The sequence below is a fragment of the Borostomias antarcticus genome (assembly GCF_949987555.1).
Source record: "Borostomias antarcticus genome assembly, chromosome: 8".
Taxonomy (NCBI): Eukaryota; Metazoa; Chordata; class Actinopteri; order Stomiiformes; family Stomiidae; genus Borostomias; species Borostomias antarcticus.
Window position 1 is genome coordinate 30,665,190 of NC_140241.1, and position 25,719 is coordinate 30,690,908.

Sequence of the window (25,719 nt, forward strand, 5' to 3'; positions counted from 1 at the left end):
GAAGGGTGGTTGGTAGTAGGGTGTGGAGTAGGAAGGGTGGTTGGTAGTAGGGTGTGGAGTAGGAAGGATGGTTGGTGGTAGGGTGTGGAGTAGGAAGGGTGGTTGGTAGTAGGGTGTGGAGTAGGAAGGATGGTTGGTAGTAGGGTGTGGAGTAGGAAGGGTGGTTGGTAGTAGGGTGTGGAGTAGGAAGGGTGGTTGGTAGTAGGGTGTGGAGTAGGAAGGATGGTTGGTAGTAGGGTGTGGAGTAGGAAGGGTGGTTGGTAGTAGGGTGTGGAATAGGAAGGGTGGTTGGTAGTAGGGTGTAGAGTAGGAAGGGTGGTTGGTAGTAGGAAGGGTGGTTGGTAGTAGGAAGGGTGGTTGGTAGTAGGAAGGGTGGTTGGTAGTAGGGTGTGGAGTAGGAAGGATGGTTGGTAGTAGGGTGTGGAGTAGGTAGGGTGGTTTTAGTAGGGTGTGGAGTAGGAAGGGTGGTTGGTAGTAGGGTGTGGAGTAGGAAGGGTGGTTGGTAGTAGGGTGTGGAGTAGGTAGGGTGGTTTTAGTAGGGTGTGGAGTAGGAAGGGTGGTTGGTAGTAGGGTGTGGAGTAGGAAGGGTGGTTGGTAGTAGGGTGTGAAGTAGGAAGGGTGGTTGGTAGTAGGGTGTGGAGTAGGTAGGGTGGTTGGTAGAAGGGTGTGGAGTAGGTAGGGTGGTTGGTAGTAGGGTGTGGAGTAGGAAGGATGGTTGGTAGTAGGGTGTGGAGTAGGTAGGGTGGTTTTAGTAGGGTGGTTGGTAGTAGGGTGGTTGGTAGTAGGGTGTGGAGTAGAAAGGGTGGTTGGTAGTAGGGTGTGGAGTAGGAAGGGTGGTTGGTAGTAGGGTGTGGAGTAGGAAGGGTGGTTGGTAGTAGGGTGTGGAGTAGGAAGGGTGGTTGGTAGAAGGGTGTGGAGTAGGAAGGGTGGTTGGTAGTAGGGTGTGGAGTAGGAAGGGTGGTTGGTAGTAGGGTGTGGAGTAGGTAGGGTGGTTGGTAGTAGGGTGTGGAGTAGGAAGGGTGGTTGGTAGTAGGGTGTGGAGTAGGAAGGGTGGTTGGTAGTAGGGTGTGGAGTAGGAAGGGTGGTTGGTAGTAGGTAGGGTGGTTGGTAGTAGGAAGGGTGGTTGGTAGTAGGAAGGGTGGTTGGTAGTAGGAAGGGTGGTTGGTAGTAGGAAGGGTGGTTGGTAGTAGGGTGTGGAGTAGGAAGGGTGGTTGGTAGTAGGGTGTGGAGTAGGTAGGGTGGTTTTAGTAGGGTGTGGAGTAGGAAGGGTGGTTGGTAGTAGGGTGTGGAGTAGGAAGGGTGGTTGGTAGTAGGGTGTGGAGTAGGTAGGGTGGTTTTAGTAGGGTGTGGAGTAGGAAGGGTGGTTGGTAGTAGGGTGTGGAGTAGGAAGGGTGGTTGGAAGTAGGGTGTGGAGTAGGAAGGGTGGTTGGTAGTAGGGTGTGGAGTAGGTAGGGTGGTTGGTAGAAGGGTGTGGAGTAGGTAGGGTGGTTGGTAGTAGGGTGTGGAGTAGGTAGGGTGGTTTTAGTAGGGTGGTTGGTAGTAGGGTGGTTGGTAGTAGGGTGTGGAGTAGAAAGGGTGGTTGGTAGTAGGGTGTGGAGTAGGAAGGGTGGTTGGTAGTAGGGTGTGGAGTAGGAAGGGTGGTTGGTAGTAGGGTGTGGAGTAGGAAGGGTGGTTGGTAGTAGGGTGTGGAGTAGGAAGGGTGGTTGGTAGTAGGGTGTGGAGTAGGTAGTGTGGTTGGTAGTAGGGTGTGGAGTAGGAAGGGTGGTTGGTAGTAGGGTGTGGAGTAGGAAGGGTGGTTGGTAGTAGGGTGTGGAGTAGGAAGGGTGGTTGGTAGTAGGGTGTGGAGTAGGAAGGGTGGTTGGTAGTAGGGTGTGGAGTAGGAAGGGTGGTTGGTAGTAGGGTGTGGAGTAGGAAGGGTGGTTGGTAGTAGGGTGTGGAGTAGGAAGGGTGGTTGGTAGAAGGGTGTGGAGTAGGAAGGGTGGTTGGTAGTAGGGTGGTTGGTAGTAGGGTGTAGAGTTGGAAGGGTGGTTGGTAGTAGGGTGTGGAGTAGGAAGGGTGGTTGGTAGTAGGGTGTGGAGTAGGAAGGGTGGTTGGTAGTAGGGTGTGGAGTAGGAAGGGTGGTTGGTAGTAGGGTGTGGAGTAGGAAGGGTGGTTGGTAGTAGGGTGTGGAGTAGGAAGGGTGGTTGTTAGTAGGGTGTGGAGTAGGAAGGGTGGTTGGTAGTAGGGTGTGGAGTAGGTAGGGTGGTTGGTAGTAGGGTGTGGAGTAGGTAGGGTGGTTGGTAGTAGGGTGTGGAGTAGGAAGGGTGGTTGGTAGTAGGGTGTGGAGTAGGAAGGGTGGTTGGTAGTAGGGTGTGGAGTAGGAAGGGTGGTTGGTAGTAGGGTGTGGAGTAGGAAGGGTGGTTGGTAGTAGGGTGTGGAGTAGGAAGGGTGGTTGGTAGTAGGGTGTAGAGTAGGAAGGGTGGTTGGTAGTAGGGTGTGGAGTAGGAAGGGTGGTTGGTAGTAGGGTGTGGAGTAGGAAGGGTGGTTGGTAGTAGGGTGTGGAGTAGGAAGGGTGGTTGGTAGTAGGGTGTGGAGTAGGAAGGGTGGTTGGTAGTAGGGTGTAGAGTAGGAAGGGTGGTTGGTAGTAGGGTGTGGAGTAGGAAGGGTGGTTGGTAGTAGGGTGTGGAGTAGGAAGGGTGGTTGGTAGTAGGGTGTGGAGTAGGAAGGGTGGTTGGTAGTAGGGTGTGGAGTAGGAAGGGTGGTTGGTAGTAGGGTGTGGAGTAGGAAGGGTGGTTGGTAGAAGGGTGTGGAGTAGGAAGGGTGGTTGGTAGTAGGGTGGTTGGTAGTAGGGTGTAGAGTTGGAAGGGTGGTTGGTAGTAGGGTGTGGAGTAGGAAGGGTGGTTGGTAGTAGGGTGTGGAGTAGGAAGGGTGGTTGGTAGTAGGGTGTGGAGTAGGAAGGGTGGTTGGTAGTAGGGTGTGGAGTAGGAAGGGTGGTTGGTAGTAGGGTGTGGAGTAGGAAGGGTGGTTGTTAGTAGGGTGTGGAGTAGGAAGGGTGGTTGGTAGTAGGGTGTGGAGTAGGTAGGGTGGTTGGTAGTAGGGTGTGGAGTAGGTAGGGTGGTTGGTAGTAGGGTGTGGAGTAGGAAGGGTGGTTGGTAGTAGGGTGTGGAGTAGGAAGGGTGGTTGGTAGTAGGGTGTGGAGTAGGAAGGGTGGTTGGTAGTAGGGTGTGGAGTAGGAAGGGTGGTTGGTAGTAGGGTGTGGAGTAGGAAGGGTGGTTGGTAGTAGGGTGTAGAGTAGGAAGGGTGGTTGGTAGTAGGGTGTGGAGTAGGAAGGGTGGTTGGTAGTAGGGTGTGGAGTAGGAAGGGTGGTTGGTAGTAGGGTGTGGAGTAGGAAGGGTGGTTGGTAGTAGGGTGTGGAGTAGGAAGGGTGGTTGGTAGTAGGGTGTAGAGTAGGAAGGGTGGTTGGTAGTAGGGTGTGGAGTAGGTAGGGTGGTTTTAGTAGGGTGTGGAGTAGGAAGGGTGGTTGGTAGTAGGGTGTGGAGTAGGAAGGGTGGTTGGTAGTAGGGTGTGGAGTAGGAAGGGTGGTTGGTAGTAGGGTGTGGAGTAGGAAGGGTGGTTGGTAGTAGGGTGTGGAGTAGGAAGGGTGGTTGGTAGTAGGGTGTGGAGTAGGAAGGGTGGTTGGTAGTAGGGTGTGGAGTAGGAAGGGTGGTTGGTAGTAGGGTGTAGAGTAGGAAGGGTGGTTGGTAGTAGGGTGTGGAGTAGGTAGGGTGGTTGGTAGTAGGGTGTTGAGTGCAGAGAGGGGTAGTAGGGTGTGGAGTAGGAAGGGTGGTTGGTAGTAGGGTGTGGAGTAGGAAGGGTGGTTGGTAGTAGGGTGTGGAGTAGGAAGGGTGGTTGGTAGTAGGGTGTGGAGTAGGAAGGGTGGTTGGTAGTAGGGTGGTTGGTAGTAGGGTGTGGAGTAGGAAGGGTGGTTGGTAGTATGGTGTGGAGTAGGAAGGGTGGTTGGTAGTAGGGTGTGGAGTAGGAAGGGTGGTTGGTAGTAGGGTGTGGAGTAGGAAGGGTGGTTGGTAGTAGGGTGTGGAGTAGGTAGGGTGGTTGGTAGTAGGGTGTGGAGTAGGAAGGGTGGTTGGTAGTAGGGTGTGGAGTAGGAAGGGTGGTTGGTAGTAGGGTGTGGAGTAGGAAGGGTGGTTGGTAGTAGGGTGTGGAGTAGGTAGGGTGGTTGGTAGTAGGGTGGTTGGTAGTAGGGTGGTTGGTAGTAGGGTGGTTGGTAGTAGGGTGTGGAGTAGGAATGGTGGTTTTAGTAGGGTGGTTGGTAGTAGGGTGGTTGGTAGTAGGGTGTGGAGTAGGAAGGGTGGTTGGTAGTAGGGTGTGGAGTAGGAAGGGTGGTTGGTAGGAGGGTGTGGAGTAGGAAGGGTGGCTGGTAGTAGGGTGTGGAGTAGGAAGGGTGGTTGGTAGTAGGGTGTGGAGTAGGAAGGGTGGCTGGTAGTAGGGTGTGGAGTAGGAAGGGTGGTTGGTAGTAGGGTGTGGAGTAGGAAGGGTGGTTGGTAGTAGGGTGTGGAGTAGGAAGGGTGGTTGGTAGTAGGGTGTGGAGTAGGAAGGGTGGTTGGTAGTAGGGTGTGGAGTAGGAAGGGTGGTTGGTAGTAGGGTGTGGAGTAGGAAGGGTGGTTGGTAGTAGGGTGTGGAGTAGGAAGGGTGGTTGGTAGTAGGGTGTGGAGTAGGAAGGGTGGTTGGTAGTAGGGTGTGTAGTAGGAAGGGTGGTTGGTAGTAGGGTGTGGAGTAGGAAGGGTGGTTGGTAGTAGGGTGGTTGGTAGTAGGGTGGTTGGTAGTAGGGTGTGGAGTAGGAAGGGTGGTTGGTAGTAGGGTGTGGAGTAGGAAGGGTGGTTGGTAGTAGGGTGTGGAGTAGGAAGGGTGGTTGGTAGTAGGGTGTGGAGTAGGTAGGGTGGTTGGTAGGAGGGTGTGGAGTAGGAAGGGTGGCTGGTAGTAGGGTGTGGAGTAGGAAGGGTGGTTGGTAGTAGGGTGTGGAGTAGGAAGGGTGGTTGGTAGTAGGGTGTGGAGTAGGTAGGGTGGTTGGTAGTAGGGTGTGGAGTAGGAAGGGTGGTTGGTAGGAGGGTGTGGAGTAGGAAGGGTGGCTGGTAGTAGGGTGTGGAGTAGGAAGGGTGGTTGGTAGTAGGGTGTGGAGTAGGAAGGGTGGCTGGTAGTAGGGTGTGGAGTAGGAAGGGTGGTTGGTAGTAGGGTGTGGAGTAGGAAGGATGGTTGGTAGGAGGGTGTGGAGTAGGAAGGATGGTTGGTAGGAGGGTGTGGAGTAGGAAGGGTGGTTGGTAGTAGGGTGTGGAGTAGGAAGGATGGTTGGTAGGAGGGTGTGGAGTAGGAAGGGTGGTTGGTAGTAGGGTGGTTGGTAGTAGGAAGGGTGGTTGGTAGTAGGGTGTGGAGTAGGAAGGGTGGTTGGTAGTAGGGTGTGGAGTAGGAAGGGTGGTTGGTAGTAGGGTGGTTGGTAGTAGGGTGGTTGGTAGTAGGGTGTGGAGTAGGAAGGGTGGTTGGTAGTAGGGTGTGGAGTAGGAAGGGTGGTTGGTAGTAGGGTGTGTAGTAGGAAGGGTGGTTGGTAGTAGGGTGTGGAGTAGGAAGGGTGGTTGGTAGTAGGGTGGTTGGTAGTAGGGTGGTTGGTAGTAGGGTGTGGAGTAGGAAGGGTGGTTGGTAGTAGGGTGTGGAGTAGGAAGGGTGGTTGGTAGTAGGGTGTGTAGTAGGAAGGGTGGTTGGTAGTAGGGTGTGGAGTAGGAAGGGTGGTTGGTAGTAGGGTGTGGAGTAGGAAGGGTGGCTGGTAGTAGGGTGTGGAGTAGGAAGGGTGGTTGGTAGTAGGGTGTGGAGTAGGAAGGGTGGTTGGTAGTAGGGTGTGGAGTAGGAAGGGTGGTTGGTAGTAGGGTGTGGAGTAGGAAGGGTGGTTGGTAGTAGGGTGTGTAGTAGGAAGGGTGGTTGGTAGTAGGGTGTGGAGTAGGAAGGGTGGTTGGTAGTAGGGTGGTTGGTAGTAGGGTGGTTGGTAGTAGGGTGTGGAGTAGGAAGGGTGGTTGGTAGTAGGGTGTGGAGTAGGAAGGGTGGTTGGTAGTAGGGTGTGGAGTAGGAAGGGTGGTTGGTAGTAGGGTGTGGAGTAGGTAGGGTGGTTGGTAGGAGGGTGTGGAGTAGGAAGGGTGGCTGGTAGTAGGGTGTGGAGTAGGAAGGGTGGTTGGTAGTAGGGTGTGGAGTAGGAAGGGTGGTTGGTAGTAGGGTGTGGAGTAGGTAGGGTGGTTGGTAGTAGGGTGTGGAGTAGGAAGGGTGGTTGGTAGGAGGGTGTGGAGTAGGAAGGGTGGCTGGTAGTAGGGTGTGGAGTAGGAAGGGTGGTTGGTAGTAGGGTGTGGAGTAGGAAGGGTGGCTGGTAGTAGGGTGTGGAGTAGGAAGGGTGGTTGGTAGTAGGGTGTGGAGTAGGAAGGGTGGTTGGTAGTAGGGTGTGGAGTAGGTAGGGTGGTTGGTAGTAGGGTGTGGAGTAGGAAGGGTGGTTGGTAGTAGCGTGTGGAGTAGGTAGGGTGGTTGGTAGTAGGGTGGTTGGTAGTAGGGTGGTTGGTAGTAGGGTGTGGAGTAGGAAGGGTGGTTGGTAGTAGGGTGTGGAGTAGGAAGGGTGGTTGGTAGTAGGGTGTGGAGTAGGAAGGGTGGTTGGTAGTAGGGTGTGGAGTAGGAAGGGTGGTTGGTAGTAGGGTGTGGAGTAGGAAGGGTGGTTGGTAGTAGGGTGTGGAGTAGGAAGGGTGGTTGGTAGTAGGGTGTGTAGTAGGAAGGGTGGTTGGTAGTAGGCTGTGGAGTAGGAAGGGTGGTTGGTAGTAGGGTGGTTGGTAGTAGGGTGGTTGGTAGTAGGGTGTGGAGTAGGAAGGGTGGTTGGTAGTAGGGTGTGGAGTAGGAAGGGTGGTTGGTAGTAGGGTGTGGAGTAGGAAGGGTGGTTGGTAGTAGGGTGTGGAGTAGGAAGGGTGGTTGGTAGTAGGGTGTGGAGTAGGAAGGGTGGTTGGTAGTAGGGTGTGGAGTAGGAAGGGTGGTTGGTAGTAGGGTGTGGAGTAGGAAGGGTGGTTGGTAGTAGGGTGTGGAGTAGGAAGGGTGGTTGGTAGTAGGGTGTGGAGTAGGAAGGGTGGTTGGTAGTAGGGTGTGGAGTAGGAAGGGTGGTTGGTAGTAGGGTGTGGAGTAGGAAGGGTGGTTGGTAGTAGGGTGTGGAGTAGGAAGGGTGGTTGGTAGTAGGGTGTGGAGTAGGAAGGGTGGTTGGTAGTAGGGTGTGGAGTAGGAAGGGTGGTTGGTAGTAGGGTGTGGAGTAGGTAGGGTGGTTGGTAGTAGGGTGTGGAGTGCAGAGAGGGGTAGTAGGGTGGTTGGTAGTAGGGTGTGGAGTAGAAAGGGTGGTTGGTAGTAGGGTGGTTGGTAGTAGGGTGGTTGGTAGTAGGGTGTGGAGTAGGTAGGGTGGTTGGTAGTAGGGTGTAGAGTAGGTAGGGGGGTTGGTAGTAGGGTGGTTGGTAGTAGGGTGGTTGGTAGTAGGGTGTGGAGTAGGAAGGGTGGTTGGTAGTAGGGTGTGGAGTGCAGAGAGGGGTAGTAGGGTGGTTGGTAGTAGGGTGTGGAGTAGGAAGGGTGCTTGGTAGTAGGGTGTGGAGTAGGAAGGGTGGTTGGTAGTAGGGTGTAGAGTAGGTAGGGGGGTTGGTAGTAGGGTGTGGAGTAGGTAGGGGGGTTGGTAGTAGGGTGTGGAGTGCAGAGAGGGGTAGTAGGGTGGTTGGTAGTAGGGTGGTTGGTAGTAGGGTGGTTGGTAGTAGGGTGTGGAGTGCAGAGAGGGGTAGTAGGGTGGTTGGTAGTAGGGTGTGGAGTGCAGAAAGGGGTAGTAGGGTGGTTGGTAGTAGGGTGTGGAGTAGGAAGGGTGGTTGGTAGTAGGGTGTGGAGTGCAGAGAGGGGTAGTAGGGTGGTTGGTAGTAGGGTGTGGAGTGCAGAAAGGGGTAGTAGGGTGGTTGGTAGTAGGGTGTGGAGTAGGAAGGGTGGTTGGTAGTAGGGTGTGGAGTGCAGAGAGGGGTAGTAGGGTGGTTGGTAGTAGGGTGTGGAGTAGGTAGGGTGGTTGGTAGTAGGGTGCGGAGTGCAGAGAGGGGTATTCAGGTAAAGGGTAGTAGGGTGTGGAGTGCAGAGAGGGGTAGTAGGGTGGTTGGTAGTAGGGTGGTTGGTAGTAGGGTGGTTGGTAGTAGGGTGGTTGGTAGTAGGGTGTGGTGTAGGTAGGGTGGTTTTAGTAGGGTGTGGAGTGCAGAGAGGGGTAGTAGGGTGGTTGGTAGTAGGGTGTGGAGTGCAGAGAGGGGTATTCAGGTAAAGGTTAGTAGGGTGTGGAGTAGGTAGGGTGGTTGGTAGTAAGGTGTGGAGTAGGAAGGATGGTTGGTAGTAGGGTGTGGAGTGCAGAGAGGGGTATTCAGGTAAAGGTTAGTAGGGTGTGGAGTAGGTAGGGTGGTTGGTAGTAAGGTGTGGAGTAGGAAGGATGGTTGGTAGTAGGGTGTGGAGTGCAGAGAGGGGTAGTAGGGTATTTTTAGTAGGGTTTGGAGTGCAGAGAGGGGTAGAAGGGTGGTTGGTACTAGGGTGTGGAGTGCAGAGAGGGGTATTCAGGTAAAGGTTAGCACAAGCCTTGCTCCCCAGTGAGCGATCAGCTCCTTCTGTCCTCTGAGAGAACACTCCTCCATTCATGGCTTTAACAGTGTTATATTGTGTTGAATCCTCAAAACAAAACTAAATTCCAGCAAGGTACAGCAGGGCAAAATCTACCCTGTGATTCATGCTCCATTTCCCAAGCACACCAAACACTGAAATTCCCCCGCCTTTGTCCTCTTGCACGTCACATGACGCCAGGGCCAATCAGAAGCTCTGCTACCCATCCCAACCAGCATCAGAAAGGAAGAAAAGGAATGTGCCTTCTGATTTTAGTAAAATATAATAAACAGTATATATATACACAATATATAATAGTATACTGTATATATATATATATATATATATATGTTACAGACATATTATGCCTGTCAGTCATACCTTACCTAACATCCATTCAGCAAAGACAGGAGTAACGTTACCTTGCAGAAGCTTACAATCAACAGCTGTGAGATTCCTCCACAATGTTACTTACCTAGGAGAGAGAGAGAGAGAGAGAGAGAGAGAGAGAGAGAGAGAGAGAGAGAAACAGATTTAATGACAGAGACTTAATACTGGAATTCACATTACTATTACATTTCCATATAGCGACATGTACCAATACACTGTACCAAAAACTGCAACTGCATTTACGTTGTTGAGCAATATTGCGGCGACTGAGGTGTCCCATGCTGTCTGAGGTCTGCAGTACAGTAGCTGATCACAAGGAATACACTTTGTGGGTTACTTGTTTGATCATGTACTGTATCACACTGTATAGGCGTTGTACAATATGGCCATTCTCGTGTAGTGTGTTGCTTTTCCTTAATATCTGCCCATAAAATGAACATACAGTATTTGCATATGCATATATGAATGCAGTACTCTCATACAATCTTAAATGTATTGTCAAAATATGTAATTTTCTCTATAGCCTAGAGCCCAGAATTGATTTGTGTGAAATTAATTATCAGTTTAAACAACCTCCCTCCCTCTCTTCCCCTCTCCCTCCCTACTCACCTCCCTCCCTCTCTTCCTCTCTCCCTCCCTACCTCCCTCCCTCTCTCTCTTCCCCTCTCCCTCCCTACCCACCTCTCTCCCTCTCTTCCCCTCTCCCTCCCTCTCTTCCTCTCTCCCTCCCTACCCACCTCCCTCCCTCTCTCCTCTCTCCCTCTCTCTTCCTCTCTCCCTCCCTACCCACCTCCCTCCCTCTCTTCCCCTCTCCCTCCCTACCCACCTCCCTCCCTCCCTCCCCCTCTCCCTCCCTACCCACCTCCCTCTCTTCCCCTCTCCCTCCCTACCCACCTCTCTCCCTCTCTTCCCCTCTCCCTCCCTACCCACCTCCCTCCCTCTCTTCTTATCTTCTCCCTCACTGATAAATGTCAGGACTATTTTTAATGTGTTACTCCCACCAGTCCTCCTCCACACCCAGATCACTATTCCCACCATGTGAACACAGTGGGTGGCTGCAGTTTAAAAGAAACTGAATGAAACAGGGATTCAACTGAATGGAACTGAATGTCTTCGAATCCGTGTATTTTCCCATGCAGAATTTAACAACAATCTTCCTGATTTAGCTTACTCTTTTGTGTATGTACACTTGTCTTATAATTCATGCATATTGTATGGTTTGGTTCAGTGATGGGACACAATTCTATACAAACTGAAACAAATCTACTGTAAGAATCTTAGTGATATTTACTGAACTAGTGCAGTGCCCATCGTGACTCCTGTCTGGTCTGCTCTTGTAAAGGTTAATGCTATGTACTGTATTATGACATTTTTCTTAAATTCTTTGGTCACTAGGGCAAGCACTTGGTCCAAGCAAACTTCCGGTGTTTGGGGGGGTCTGTGATAGTAGTGGAATTAATATTTACAGATTTTGACTATTTTGCCTTCAAGCTCAAGAAATCCTGTAGCTGCTTGTCATTTAGTTAGCTAGCTACCCCTGCTAACGTTACCTGACTGGACAGTGTTAGATGGATTTCTAGATAGATTTTGCCATGAAGGAAGTGAAGACAAGTGTGAGTTCATGTCTGGGGTGATGTCATAGCAACCATGCGCATATGTACATTCCATACAGGCAATGAAAAAGTTTTGAATGTTTTGATTCAGTTGTCTGAATCGGTTGGTTGAAGAGTTCAGCAAATGACTCAGTTGAGAATTTCACTTGCTTACATCATCATTGCAGTATGTATCCAGTTTCCTGTTTTCCAGTTTTCCTCACACATACACACACACACACACACACACAAACGCACACACAAACGCGCACACACACACACACACACATTTGGATCTTCCTTGCCCTTCCCAGGTACTACTTATATTATCAATAATCATGCATGGACAGATAAAATGGCTTTAAAGGAAAGGATGAGTTTTGAAAAGGAGAATAGCGTTTGTGTGTGTGTGTGTGTGTGTACTGTGTGTCAGATATGCAGTGCTATGTTCTGCTTATGAGGGTAGTAATGCTGCAGTCATGTGGGTGAAGCTGTGGGAGAGAACAACCGTCATTTAATAAAGCAATAAATCTGCCATCACCCCTTGACCAAACTGTACTAAAATGGAACACCATTACGCAATTGTCAATTAGAGATATAATCTAAAAAGGTCTATAGTCTTTGAACACCAGAGAGAGAAAAAGAGAGAGACAGAGAGAGAAAGAGAGAGGTGATGATTTAATACATGTATGGCCCAGATTACGCTCTTCAGATTACGTAATGTAATATGACGTAGTTCACCTCCAGCTGATCTCCACTGTAAGCAGTCAAGTGTGATTAGGGCCATGATGGAGAGGCCATGGTGGAGAGGCCATGATGGAGAGGCCATGGTGGAGAGGCCATGGTGGTGACATGATGGAGAGGCCATGATGGTGACATGATGGAGATGCCATGATGGTGACATGATGGAGAGGCCATGGTGGTGACATGATGGAGAGGCCATGGTGGTGAGGTCATGATGGAGAGGCCATGGTGGTGACATGATGGAGAGGCCATGTTGGAGAGGCCATGATGGAGAGGCCATGATGGAGAGGCCATGTTGGAGAGGCCATGGTGGTGACATGATGGAGAGGCCATGATGGTGACATGATGGAGAGGCCATGGTGGTGACATGATGGAGAGGCCATGGTGGTGAGGCCATGATGGAGAGGCCATGATGGAGAGGCCATGATGGAGAGGCCATGGTGGAGAGGCCATGATGGAGAGGCCATGGTGGTGACATGATGGAGAGGCCATGGGGGTGACATGATGGAGGCTCTCTCTGTGAAGACAGTAATATTCCTCTCTCTAGGAAGACAGAGGAAAAGCAAATATTTTGGTTTTGAGATTAACCCTTACCTTGTTCTTGGTCCTTCCCTGTGTGGAGCAGTGTGTGGTGTGTGTGTGTGTGTGTGTGTGTGTGTGTGTGTGTGTGTGTGTGTGTGTGTGTGTGTGTGTGTGTGTGTGTGTGTGTGTATGTTCGTGAATAATTCACCAGCAGCACTCCAAAAGCACAGTTTACCTGCACTTCAACTACTCATGCAAACAAGCAGTGTGTGGATATTCATCTTTATTCAATATTGCCAGTATTCGTATCCTGCACCTGGGGAATGTGTGGATGTGCGTGCGCTTTCCAGCACTACATTCAGGCTAACTAACCATGCCAGTTAGTTACTACATTCAGGCTAACTAACCATGCCAGTTAGTTACTACATTCAGGCTAACTAACCATGCCAGTTAGTTACTACATTCAGGCTAACTAACCATGCCAGTTAAAGCACAGCTTCAGCAATAAACCTATCTACTACAGAATGTGCACTGGTGTCACTGAGCAGGAGTGCATGTGGCGCCTTTTCCTATCTTATCTTGTAATTAGGAGATAAAGATCTCGTAATTAGAAGATCTTCTCGTAATTAGGAGATAAAGATCTCGTAATTAGGAGATCTTATCTCGTAATTAGAAGATAAGGATCTCGTGAATTAGGAGATCTTTTCTAGTAATTAGGAGATCTTTTCTCGTAATTAGGAGATCTTATCTCGTAAATAGGAGATAAGGCATCTATTTTCTTTTTCTTGTGTGAACGCAATGCGCTTCCGTACAATATAGAGTGTTATAGAGTACACTGGTACTATCACCACACTGGGTGAGTGAATACAGAGCAAATAGATACACAGCTATTTCAGAGACACAGCACTTTGATGATGCAAAACTATAACCTGGGATGAGGTGCCGGGTACAGTAGGCCCCGGAGAGGGAGATGCTGGTGTGTGGAAGAAGGCAGATGGTGTGTCTGTATACCTGCTGGTGCTTGTTTGTGTGTGTGTAGGCTTGCCTGTGATCTGGCTGGCTTGTGTGTGTGTGTGTATGTGTGTGTGTGTGTGTGTGTGTGTGTGTGTGTGTGTGTGTGTGTGTGTGTGTGATGACATGTTGGAGAATGCAGATATCCCCCCCCCCCCCCCACACACACACACACAGCATGCAACCCAGATCTGCCGCTCAGAAACAGGGGCTTCTATCATCCATCTTCCAAGCTCGACTCCAGTCTGACATCAAAGCCTGTTGTGTTGTGCTTTGCTCCTTGAGATCCCACATCTAGTTGTTCTGCGCAGTACGTTCTCCCTGTGAGAACCTGAGCCACGGGGATGCAGTACGTTCTCGCTGTGAGCCACGGGGTTGTTCTGCGCAGTACGTTCTCCTGTGAGCCACGGGGATGCAGTACGTTCTCCCTGTGAGAACCTGAGCCACGGGGATGGAGTACGTTCTCCCTGTGAGAACCTGAGCCACGGGGATGTTCTGCGCAGTACGTTCTCCCTGTGAGAACCTGAGCCACGGGGATGGAGACGACACATAACTGGCCCTGAAGCAATACCTGTGATCATCTGCAAAGATATTTGAGTCTTATTTACCTTTAAATGGCTACTTTACACTGAGAAAAACTGATGGACTCATTGCAGCGGTTACTGTAGCTCAAAGGGAAAAACGTTGACGCTTTTGGAATAATACTTATTTTTAAAGAAATAATAAAACCAGAGAAGGGCAAGCTGTCTACTATCCACATGGTGTTCATCTACTTGTTAGTGTCTTCTACTTGTTAGTGTCTAGCTTCTGCATAGCCGTTGCATGTGGCAAGTAGACACACACAGATGCACACACACACCAACCCACGCACGCACACACACACACACACACACACGCACACACACACACACACACGCACACACAGTGGCAGTTCAGCCATGCTGTTGTGACACCGCGGGACTACTGTAAGCCGTTCACTGCCGTCACACTGATTCACTTTGAACAGCCCCGGTTTCATTACAGCGAACGAGCAGGGGATTAAAAACCAGAGTGAAACAGATAGAGTAGAGCATGTTTCCTTCCTGCTGCTGCTGAACGCAGCCCTGTGAACGCGCTGTTGAACGCAGCCCTGTGAACGGACGCCCCGAGGAGCGTTCACACCCCCCAGAGCCCACGTCAGGGGTGAGATGTGCCTGCGTCAGTCTCACCCTGGTATCTACGGAGGATGACGAGGAGAGGACCGCTCCCTTCTTAAAGAAAACCACAGCTGCACCCTGGCTTGTTATTTGAGACTCTGTCACGATACAATCTGAAATGAAGTTTGAACTTAATTAAATTAGATCAAATTTTTGTTTTTACTGCTTTATTGTGTTGATGGATGTTTTTTCTGCATCTTCAGATATAATATACCTGCAAGCTGGGATGAGACGGCCAATCAGCAGTCAGCAAGACTCCATGTGATCATGTTAAAAGCACGGCTGTAAACACTGATAGAAGGTTTTATGTGAATTGAGCAAAGATCTGGTTTAACTGCATTATGACCTCAATCAAAAATCCATCTAATAGCATTTGTGAAGCCTGGTCTGAAGATCATCTGTGCCAATTTTGGTAAAGATAGGGGAAAAAATGGTGGCCTGTGAAATTTCTTTAGACTCTTTCATGCGATAGAGGACAATCTACAGTAATATGGCGGAAAATAACTTTATAGTAAGTAAGTAAGTAAGTAAGTTTTATTTATATAGGGTGCGTTGAACTTGGCTTGAGCCAAGGAATCCAATGGTAGCTCGATTTTGAAAATATGGGTTAAAAGTTGCTTGCACAAACGCACCACCATCACTTTGATACATTGGTGGCACTAGAGTGTTCGAGGTGTCGACATAAGACTTGGTGACAAGGGCCATTGGACTGTCCCGAATGAGTGTGCCACATTTCACAACTTTTGACAATATGGTTCTAGGGGCTGCCATGGACTCCAATGGCAGAAGAAGAATAAGATGAAGATGAATATTTGACAATGCCTACGGTGGCCTACACACCTTCGCTGATTGGCCCCCAATTAGAGAATGTACAGCAATATCCCTTCCATTGTAAATTGGTTAAACCAAAAACACTTTCACATAGATTAAACTGCAATATGACCAAGGCAGGTGTACCTGCATGTGAGAAAGACATGACTTGACATGGTTGATCAAACCAAAACTTACACCAGGTCCAGTATCCTCAAATCCAAACACAACTCTGGATGTGATATGTCTCTATTGAATAACTAGCCACTCTGCGCCTCCGGCCAAAACCAGAATTACATAACAGAGGCAATAGCTCTGCAAGCTAACGGGGTCACACAGAGAACCAGTCACACGGAGAACCAGATAGAATGTGGTCAGAGTGCTGCGTATGAATTATTTGTTGAAACCCATTTAGGCTGAACCCTGATTCCTTGACGCATGTACGGCATCTTTCACCAGGGCCGAGGCAGAGGCCCCAGAGGAGGATAAATTTAGCACCTCCTTCATCATTGTTAGCACTATTCTCCCGCTACGCAGAGGGATGCAAATTGCATTCATGGGGAGAAATTGTTGTCCGGTTGACACATTCCTCAAGTTGCTGTGTATTTTTATGTGTTTTGTGTTGGATATGTATTCCATGTAAAAAGTTTTTAGGGATGTACTATAGGGTCCTACCACTGTAGGTTCAGCAAATGAGGAGAAAAATGATGTCATTATAATTGAGAAAAATACCCAAACTAAAAACTATCCCCAAATGTTCCCTCAATAATTCTGAACATTTTCAGAAGAACTGACCCAGATGTTTTCCCACTCTTTGCAACATATGCTGTACACAATGGTTTAACATTTTAACTGTGTACACCAGCTCAAGCTACAGTACTGTACAAATTCATAATTGAAGTTAGACCTATCGAACCAAAGCCCATAAAATATCATGATCAAAGCCATACAGTACATAACTTGCTCACTATTACATCAGTTGTAAAATGTTACATTAGCTTTGGCCAACACCCATGACTTATATACTTTAAAAGCTTTCCAGATCATTAAATCCACTGTAAATTAACCAAGTCCTAGCAGACCATTTTATGTAATTGAGACTAAATTGTCAATATTCTGTCTAATAGGACCTTGAACATACAGCCTAGGCTGCATGGCTGTTGCATTAGATTGAAATGTAGTGGTGAAAATGCCAAAACAGGTCTCTTACTAGCGTAGCCCTGTTACCCAAGTGGTCTATGTGTCATTTGTATTCTAGTCATCCTCAAATATGTTGTGTTTCTAAGGAACATCACAACAAAACAAAACATAATAAGATGAGACATTCCGATGGGTTAAGCCTACGTGGTTTCAAGTGCGCGTAGTTCTCCAGACAGCTTTCTCACAGTGAAAATAGAACAATTATTTTAAAATAAGGCAAAAGCAGTCCTGTACATGTCGGATCTTAGCTTTGAAACAGTACAGTATATATCCGGACAGTGCATTTAAAGTCTCAAACTTGGACAATCTCTCTGCTTGTCCTCAGTGATGACTTTTACAATCTGGCAACCCTGTCTGTCATAACCATGTCATTTGACGGCCAAAAGATAAACAAACCACAGTCTCCCAGCAACACGCATCACTAAAACACTGACTCAATACCAGTCACTCAATACGAGTCACGTGAGGGCACACACTCAAAAGAATTATAACCCCATGGCAACATAACCAAGTTTTACAAATTTTACTAATACTAATTTAACTGGGCATCTCTGCAAACATGTCAACAACACAACCACATCACTGTTCCCGTCTTTCACAAGGGATTCTGGGAAGTGCTTTAACCATGTGAAAACTGCAGTGACATTGTGTTCAGACAACAGCATATCTGTGCTGACCTTCTCTGAGGGTGAAAGGCGTGTTCAATTCTGTACGGTGGCATGGTACATAGCACTGTCACCTCACAGCTAAAAGGTCCTAGGTTCGATTCCCGCTTGTGACACTATTAGCACTGGGGGACGAGTTCTCCCCAGGGTTGTCAGGTACCCAGGTAGGTGGGGTATCTCCAGGGCTTCTGTATGGAGTTCTCCCCAGGGTTGTCAGGTAGGTGGGGTATCTCCTGGGCTTCTGTATGGAGTTCTCCCCAGGGTTGTCAGGTAGGTGGGGTATCTCCTGGGCTTCTGTATGGAGTTCTCCCCGTGTCCACAAGGGTTTCCGCCATAAAGAAACCAATGAGAAAAACATGCAGAAGAACAGATGGCTAATGCTGTCCGTCCCTGATGAAGACTGAAAGGAGCATTTGGATTGGTCAGTTGGGGCTCATGCACGCGCCGTCTGCGCCCGGCTGCCTTTGGGGGAAGGACGATGGTATGGGTTAAGAGTGTAGAGGCATTTTATCGGCAACCCTGATGCGTGTGTGTGTGTGTGTGTGTGTGTGTGTGTGTTACCATGTGTTGCCCATTGCACAAGTGTGTTGGAGTGTAGTGCTGTATGACAAATAATGACTTCTCTATTTGATTTCCACGCATAAGTCAAGTGAAAAAAGGGTTAACCACTGGAGTGAATTTTGAGGTTAATTGAACTGCAAGCTGTTGGAAAGGCTTATGTTTCTGGGAAAGAGAGACAGCATCACTGAGGGAAGTACTGTGAACTACGGGGATTCTGGGATGTTGAGGCAGGAAATGAGAGAAACTGAACAGAACGACGACACCCAGTGGAGGTAAATAAATGTGAATCTTACAATAGAATCAATTGAGCTCCATGTCAGCAGTGCTCCGTTTCTGGTCGACATTGTAAGACAGGTGATAGAGGCAGTAATAGACAAGTCCTGCCTTTTCTGGAGCACAGTGGCCTACAGTTCTCTAGGGTACAGTATGGTTCACATTCACATCTGTCCACTATGATGTTTGAACTATAAAGTACCGTACATGGTCTCCTTACTTTCTTTAACCAAGAACAGGTAAAGCTGTAAATTATTACCTCTGACTCATGATACTGGGATTGGACAAAAAAAGTGAATTCCACCATCGGCTTGTAAAACCTAACCGATAACAATCATAATGACCATATGTGATATACAGTACCGTATGTTTACATATATTTGATATATAGATGTGTTCTAATCATGTGATCCTCAGTGGCTAAAATGGTCTGCTACCCTGACAGTATTTGTGAGAGGTTATTGGGCCCTCTTGTGGGAGCAAATAATAAAAACAACTGCCCTGTTGTTTAATCTATATCTCTCCCTCATTGATGAGTCAGTGCTGTATTGTTACAGTAACATTAGTGCCGTGATGTTCAAACCATCTCCAAGATCAAGGATTGATGGTGTAATCTAATCATAGATTTGTACTATCGTGTTCAATTTAACACTGCAAAGAACATTTGAGAGAAAAAACAAAGCAAAATCCAAAGGAAGAAGTTTTCCAGTCGTGCTTCCAAGGCAATAGATTCACCAAGTGGAGAGCTGACAACACCGATAGTTTTTCCACACATAAAAGCAATGACTACAGGCAGAGGACTGTTTATTGTGTGTACACACCCTATTGTATTCTGTGCAGCATATTTGGTTAGGTATGAGCTGATGCCAGGTTTTTACCTCCTGCATGTTTATCTTAAATACACACGTAATTAGAGTGTGTTTACACTGTTAGACTAATGGTACAATACCTATATACACAGAGGTATTACCCCTCTGCACAGGACATGCAAAAAATGTGCATCGCTTTCGAAGCGACTGAGCAAAGAGAAAGGATCCACCTACTCATGTTGTCCGCAACAGTGGTGCCCTCCTAATCATTCCATTCTATCAGAAATCCAACAAGACAAGAACATCTCATAAATGTGTGCCAGTTGGTGTAACAACAACCAGGCCAGGAGGGAGCCAGGGAGGGAGCCAGGGAGGGAGCCAGGGAGGGAGCCAGGGAGGGAGCCAGGGAGTAAGCCAGGGAGGGAGCCAGGGAGGGACTGACAACCGGACATTTGCTATCCTAGGTGCGCTGACTGACAGCCATGCACAAAAAAGGTACAAAAAAAACAACAACTTGAAGTCCAACAACAGATCAATCTCTTTAGATCAATTTCTTTAAAGTTACACTCATGCGCACTTTGACTGAATGCTGCGTCCCGGGGGCGCGAGTTTTAAAAGGTAATAAATGTCAATGTATTATCTCTCTGTAGACTGTTTGGACGATTCAGCTTACTTTTAGTAAATCTACAGTAATTGGAAAATTAGCACCAGACATGTTTGTAAAGGTCCAAATATTACGATGTATTGCTTTAATTTAGAAAGTCTCAAAAAATAAATAAATATTGGGTCTGGTACTGTGCATTAAGCACACATAGCTACCGAAAGTCACCAAGTACTGTATGTTTGGCACGTTAAAACTGTGTCGATGCACAACCAGTACATAAACGCTCCTCTCAGTTCTTTGGAAGCAAAAAATCGGCAGTGACATCACTGGCCAAAAGAGGCACGTGTTCTGGAATGGCTCTTCTCCAATGGGCTGCAATGGCTCTCCTCCACTGGGCTGAACGGTTCAATGAGAAGACCAGTAAGAGGGAAAAGCTATTAAGACAGAACCCCCTCAAAGCCAACACCAGCTGGGGCTACCAGGGTTTCCACGAAAGGCCTGTTGCTAGGGAAGTCAAACATTACGGGAGCATCTCGCGTTGCTTAGATCAAATACGATACAAGAGACTGGGGGCAGTTGCTGCTGCTTGTCCTTAATTTCATTTTCCCGGTGCGAGAGACAGGAAGACACTCGAGAAGTGACTGGGCGATGCCAGGTATCAAAGGGAGGTCATCTAGATCTGTGGATCTCACTGAGAGGCAGCCGGATGTCAGGTGCACAGTACGCAGAAGCTCCTGACACTTTTATGCCCATTTGCTCATATTCATTATCATCCACCGAAATCAAATGAATATCTGGTTGGATGATCATGTGTTGCTGAACACTGGAGCCAAAACTCTGCAAGTGATATTACCAAGCAAGTGATATTACCAAGCAAGTGATATTACCAAGCAAGTGATATTACCAAGCAAGTGATATTACCAAGCAAGTGATATTACCAAGCAAGTGATATTACCAAGCAAACGTGAAACACCTATCTGATGATGATGAGCATCTCATGTTATTGTGAGAGCTTCTGCTTCAGAGTGGCACAGTACGTACAAAGCTTACTGAATGAACATCTGAGAAATGGGGTAGAGACGGTCATGTGGTCAGTGCAGCTGGACACTTTCATATTGAAATGAGGAGTTGTTGAGAGAAAAACACACACCAAAGACCTCTCTCGCCCGGTTCATCTGTCAGAACAATAGACGGCGCAAACAGGTCTCAGCACCTGACATGTTGTTCTGACACTGTGGCTCATACCGTGCGTGTGTGTGTGTGTGCATAGGCCTAGTTTTAGGTATGGACGCTATGGACATGTCCATACCAAAGCCACGGAAACACGAATTGTCCCTACCAAAAATAATAGAGTGAAAACTGTAGTTTTTAATTACCATTCACAACTTGCAAAAGCAAAACGGTTGGGTATTAAGGCCTGGTTGACAGCTGCGTTCAGCAAGCGATACAATGGGATCAAATGCATCATGACCGAATGTCTGTAGTTCAGGCTAGCTATTTCACCCATACTCATTACCTAGCAAGCTACTGTAGCCTAATATTAACCATTAAAGCCAAAATGGCAAGCTAGTTATATAACTTACCTAAAAACGTATCTAGCTAGCTAGCTAATGTTAGCTTGTTAGCTAACGCTACTAGCTGGCTAGCGTAAGCTAACGTTAACAAACGTAACTAGGTAGTGCTAGCTAAAACAGCCAGACACCTGTTAAATTGTTTTCTGATGAAAATGCAGGCTATTTTAAATAATTGATTTTATAGCGTTATAACATATAACTTAACCTTAACTTTACCATCAGTTTGGAAGATTGGCAAACTTTGGCAGGAAGATTGGCAGAAAACTCTTTTTTATTAGAAATACTCTATTCCAAGAAGAGCCTCTTGGGGCTCTGTACATTTTTCCCGTTTTGTTTGAATGGCGTAACTAAACGTATGAGCAGGGTCATCTCTAAGGAGGCATGCAGAGAAGGTGGCACCCATTCCCTGTTTGACCCATACTGCACACATCACCTCGCCCTTGATTGGTTTTACTGTGTGTTCATTTGCTCAAAGTGGGGGGAAAAATAAAGGGTAAGGTACAGATTAGGTGCCATTATTTGAGCTTGATTTATGGCAGTACTGTCCAGTAACCTCCCGATAACCTTCCTCTGTGCTCCTATGAAGGTTCCTCTTTCCAACCCTGAAGATAGTGGGACAGAGTCTCTATCATAAACACCCCTCGTATTTCATTCAACATTTAAGACATTTCTGACACACACACACACTGGCACAGGGTGAGGCATCCATCAATACATCATTGATTGTGTTGTTGACTCCGCTGCCTGACCTTCCATTTCAAAAAGAGGTGAAATTGATTTCATTATCTGTAAGTTGCTTTTGATATGGAAAAAAGGGCACAATGGTGTCTAGAGAAGAACCGTCTAGACTGTTTTGGGTGTAATGTTGAATCTAGGATTCTCTCCTTATTCGGCGGGTTTGGTCCCATGTTTTTATAAAGTCAGGTAAAGTCATACAATGTAAAAAAGCACTAACTGGTCTCCCAGTGAGATACACAGTAGTCATGACATGAACAGTAGTCACCTCAATGCAAAGAGATGAGCACATGACAAATGCTGAAATTACTCATTACAACATGTAAGAGCATCAAATCATCCCCCTGAACCGTTCACATGTTCTCCAGCGGCTATACACAAGGCGGACATATGTGAAGACACAATTTATCAGAAATCAAAGTACATGATGACTTGGGAACTCTCCTCTTTTCATGGAGACTTTGTAGATCAGATCTACAGTACAGAATGTGCTCAGCACCAAATGACCATGACCATGACTAACAACTACTGAAGAATCTGTTCAGTTTGATCCTGATGATGAGTCAGAAAAGATAGTAAATATCCACATAAATGCTGTTTCAATACCTACAGTATCTCCTAACTAAGTGGCTCATAAAAATGTAAAATACTTCTAATACAGTTAGTCAATAATAGAGCTTTATATTGAGGAATTGGCATACTTGTATTATGGTATCTAATACTGTGGAAGCTCCGAGATACAAACCGTGTTTGAAACCCTGATTTGGCCGTTTTTTTGCTTCCCTTTGGAAAATGTAGGGGTTTCTCCATTCCTCTCTGCACAGCTCATTGTGTTGCCTCTGTGTATGAAATTCGCAATACAAATAAAGTTTGATTTGATTTGATTCTAAACCATCAAACAACAACAACCTACAGTATAAAATGTGGGTGGAGCATTACTGTATGTAAATGTTGCAGAAAGTATTGATCTCAGTGTTTACATTCAAGTAAAGTAATAAAAATTAATGTTCAATCAAAGCTTTGTCTATTTTTAGTCGCATCTATTTTTGTGACAAATGAGTATTTTATTTATGTATTGCTTCTAATAGGTCAGGTTCCTCCACCCTGAATTTAATATATCCTATCACAACACACCTGAGTAAACAAATAATGCTAAAAATATTGCTTAAAAGCTGAATCAATTGCTATCCTTGCCAACCAGTTAATAGACACTATTCTTAATTCTAAATATACTTTGTGTAATTATCAGCAGCAATTCAACTTGCTGTTAGTTACTTTACAGGCTTCCTCAGTGTGGCTATGCACTGTGTGAAATGGGCTAACTGGCACTAACACCCTTTGCTGAGACCGCATGGACACAATATAGCAGCCATTCAATGTCTCGGTAGACTGGGCTCATGAATAAGAGATACTGAAGGGCTGCATGAAAGTATGTCAGGTCTGCATGACAGTGATAAACAAGACTGTATCCGTTAAGACCAAGGCTGAGCCAAATCTCATGGTATATTGAATGCCCACATTTCTGTAAGTGCAATTTTCATCTTGACATGTTTCTGTCAACTAAAATGAAAAAATAATTTAGTCATGGCTTTTTGTCTCGGTGTCATCACATTTTCGTCTTCCTCATCTTGTTCTTTCGCTTGCTGTTTTTTTCTCCCACTTCCTCTTGAACCCTCACCTTCCTTTCCACCTCTTTTCCTTCTCATTCTGTTTCTCCGCTCCGCAGCCCAGCCCTAATCCCCACAGCGCGGTACATCCAGGGAGTTTAACATCAAAAGGTTTGTTCAGGCAGCACCACGCCGGCCGCTCCCTGTGTCAAAGACCTCAGCTGCGAGGGATGGGAAGGACAGGATTGATTCTCTGCTCCTCCACACAGCACTCCCAAACCAGCACTCCCAAACCAGCACTCCCAAACCAGCACTCCCAAACCAGCACTCCCAAACCAGCACTCCCAAACCAGCACTCCCAAACCAGACCGAACAGATGCAACCGGTCAAGAGCACAAAGTCTCTCCTCATCTCTTTCTCCTATTTCTCTAGCCAGTCTGAAACCACACCCACAGAGGGTTAACCCTCTCATATAGTATATTATCCAAGCCATCTATACTTTTCATCCTTGTTTCTACAATAAACCGATCTGCTCTCAAAAGAGCATTTGACATCCATTCTGATAAATGGATGATATCTGGATGGATAATCAGCAACTAAGATTAATGGTATGTGAATATAATCAGTACCATCCACAAAACAGTACAATACAACTGGAAAAAACTGCAATAGTCGGTCTCTATGCGGATCTAATTCATCACTGCTGTTCTGAGAGCCTGTTGTCAGATTGTAGTGATGAATTGCCGTGTTTGCAGAAAACACCGGGATGGGAATTACAATGCAGGAGAGATCAGAGAGTTCTTTATGAATATGCAGCAGAGTTCCCCCACAGGGAACCGTTCTTTGGGGAACACATAGTGGCGTCCACGGAATGCGGGGATTGCAAGATATTTATCTTTTAGAACCCAGCTGGTTCTAGGAGACACATTTCGGAACAGACTTTGGGTATTCCTGTTAAACCATTTGAACATGTACAGTACTCCTTTACCTACTGTATCTCTACAGTATAGGTGGACAGGTGAAGCTCGTTGGATTGAGTGAAGCTACGGCCAGATGATGATCTTGGGTTAGCTTGATCATATGACTCCCTCATTGTTTAGGTCAGGGGTCTGGGCAGGTACACTTATCCTAGATCTGTGCCTCAGGGAACTTCACCCAAGGTTGCCCTGCAGAACTTGTCATTATTGTCATAATCACTTATCATGGCTTGTCATTACTTTGCTAACTCGACTGGCTGCAGGATCATTTACAGGCTGCAGAGCATCAGTTCCAATCACCATCAAGAGATAAGTCATGTGATCCCTTCCAGTGATTTCAAACTGACCCAATCCTTGAATCTGTGGTTTACCAAAGCTCCACGAAATGCCAAATACTAACATATACAGGTTAAAACACCCATACTGTTTCCAAAAACATATCTTACTCATCAACAGTACAGTATGTCAATTAGAAAGAACAGAAATAGTTGCCTACTAAGAGCTCTGCACTGTGTTACTATGGAGACAATGTGAGTTAAACCTCGGATGGCATCCAAATAATCCTTTTGTTAACAGTTCAATAGCAACGCTCATCGTCAGAGGTTTGGGATTTCAGTGTGAGGATGCTGATCGAGGACAGACGAGCCTAACTGAGATTACAGTCATTGCTGATGTTTAGAGTAGTGTAAAGGAAATTCATAGTAACAGCCTATTCATCCATTAGTCATCACAATGATGGTGATTGAGCAGGTACAGTATGTACAGTAGATGTCATTAAGTGGATGTGAAGTACTTAAAAAAGGTTGATTCACACATACAAACACCCATGCAGCTATGTCCAAACACACCACTCCATCTAAATGCAGCCGCATCTACATCAAAACAAGCCGATTTCCAGATTTCTCAATCCCAGGATTCAACGGTAAATCCCCCTCAGATCTTACCATGTGTGAGCCACAGTGAACCTCCTCTGCTTGTGCAGGTTGTTATTGAGCAGCATGCGTCTCAGGAGCCGGGGGGAGTTGCGGGGGGACAGGGTGGTGGGAGACAGCCGGGGGGACACCGAGGAGGGGGAGCGCCGGCCGCAGCGGGGGCGGGAAGGTCTCTCCTGCTGGAGCAGGTTCTCCCGGAGGATCCGCACCAGGTCCTCGTTGAGCCCGGTTCCTCCCCCGGGTAGGTGAGCCTTGTCTGGGACGGCCAGAGTGTCCTGGGCCCCTCCCGGAGCTGGGGCTGGAGCTGACATGTCTGGGGGTCCTCTGGGAGGCGGGTGCAAGGTGTGGCTCAATCTATTCAGATAAGCTCCTAGATGGATGCCTCGAAAAGTGAAGAGGTACCTTTCATAATTTTCCCTGAAGACTGCTTCAACTTCTTTATTGTTCTTGATTGTTCTTGTTCTTTGTCTCCTCTGCAGAAATAGTGTCCGTTATGTATTTCCCTTGGCAGTGGTTTGTTTCTCCAGCGTTGCTACTGTCCAGACAATCTGTCATTTCTTCACCAGAAAAGAGGCAATGAAACGATGAACTGTCAGATGTTCCTTAGTATTCAATTCCTTTGGTTTTCAAACACGTGGTGGTCAGATACAGTATGTAGTTCAGTAGTTCCAGGAGAGACTCCGATCTTCTACTTACGGTCTCATGCAGTTTCTCCCCTTCTTGCAGAGCTTGTCTCAAGCCGTCATGCTGAGCAGAAACAGGTATTGAGCCGATCTCTCCAATCCTGGTCTCTCTGCTTGTCACACGTGTGGCTGTGTTCCTGAGCGCTTCTTCTGAGGGGTTGGGGGAGCCACCCTAGCCTGTCCTACCCCAGCCTGTC

At 47.3% G+C, this 25,719-nt stretch overlaps 1 protein-coding gene across 1 annotated transcript in view; it reads right to left on the bottom strand.

Moving 5' to 3' along the window:
• The window catches only part of LOC311312633 (3',5'-cyclic-AMP phosphodiesterase 4D-like), a gene marked incomplete at both ends in the record, with an annotated part of 112,681 nt that extends 87,531 nt beyond the window's left edge, over positions 1-25,150 (bottom strand). Inside the window, one exon of the mRNA XM_084442596.1 lies at positions 24,852-25,150. Within this exon, the coding sequence (XP_084298722.1) occupies positions 24,852-25,150 (299 nt within the window). The remainder of the gene's footprint in view (positions 1-24,851) is intronic.
• Between the last annotated feature and the right edge of the window lie 569 nt (positions 25,151-25,719).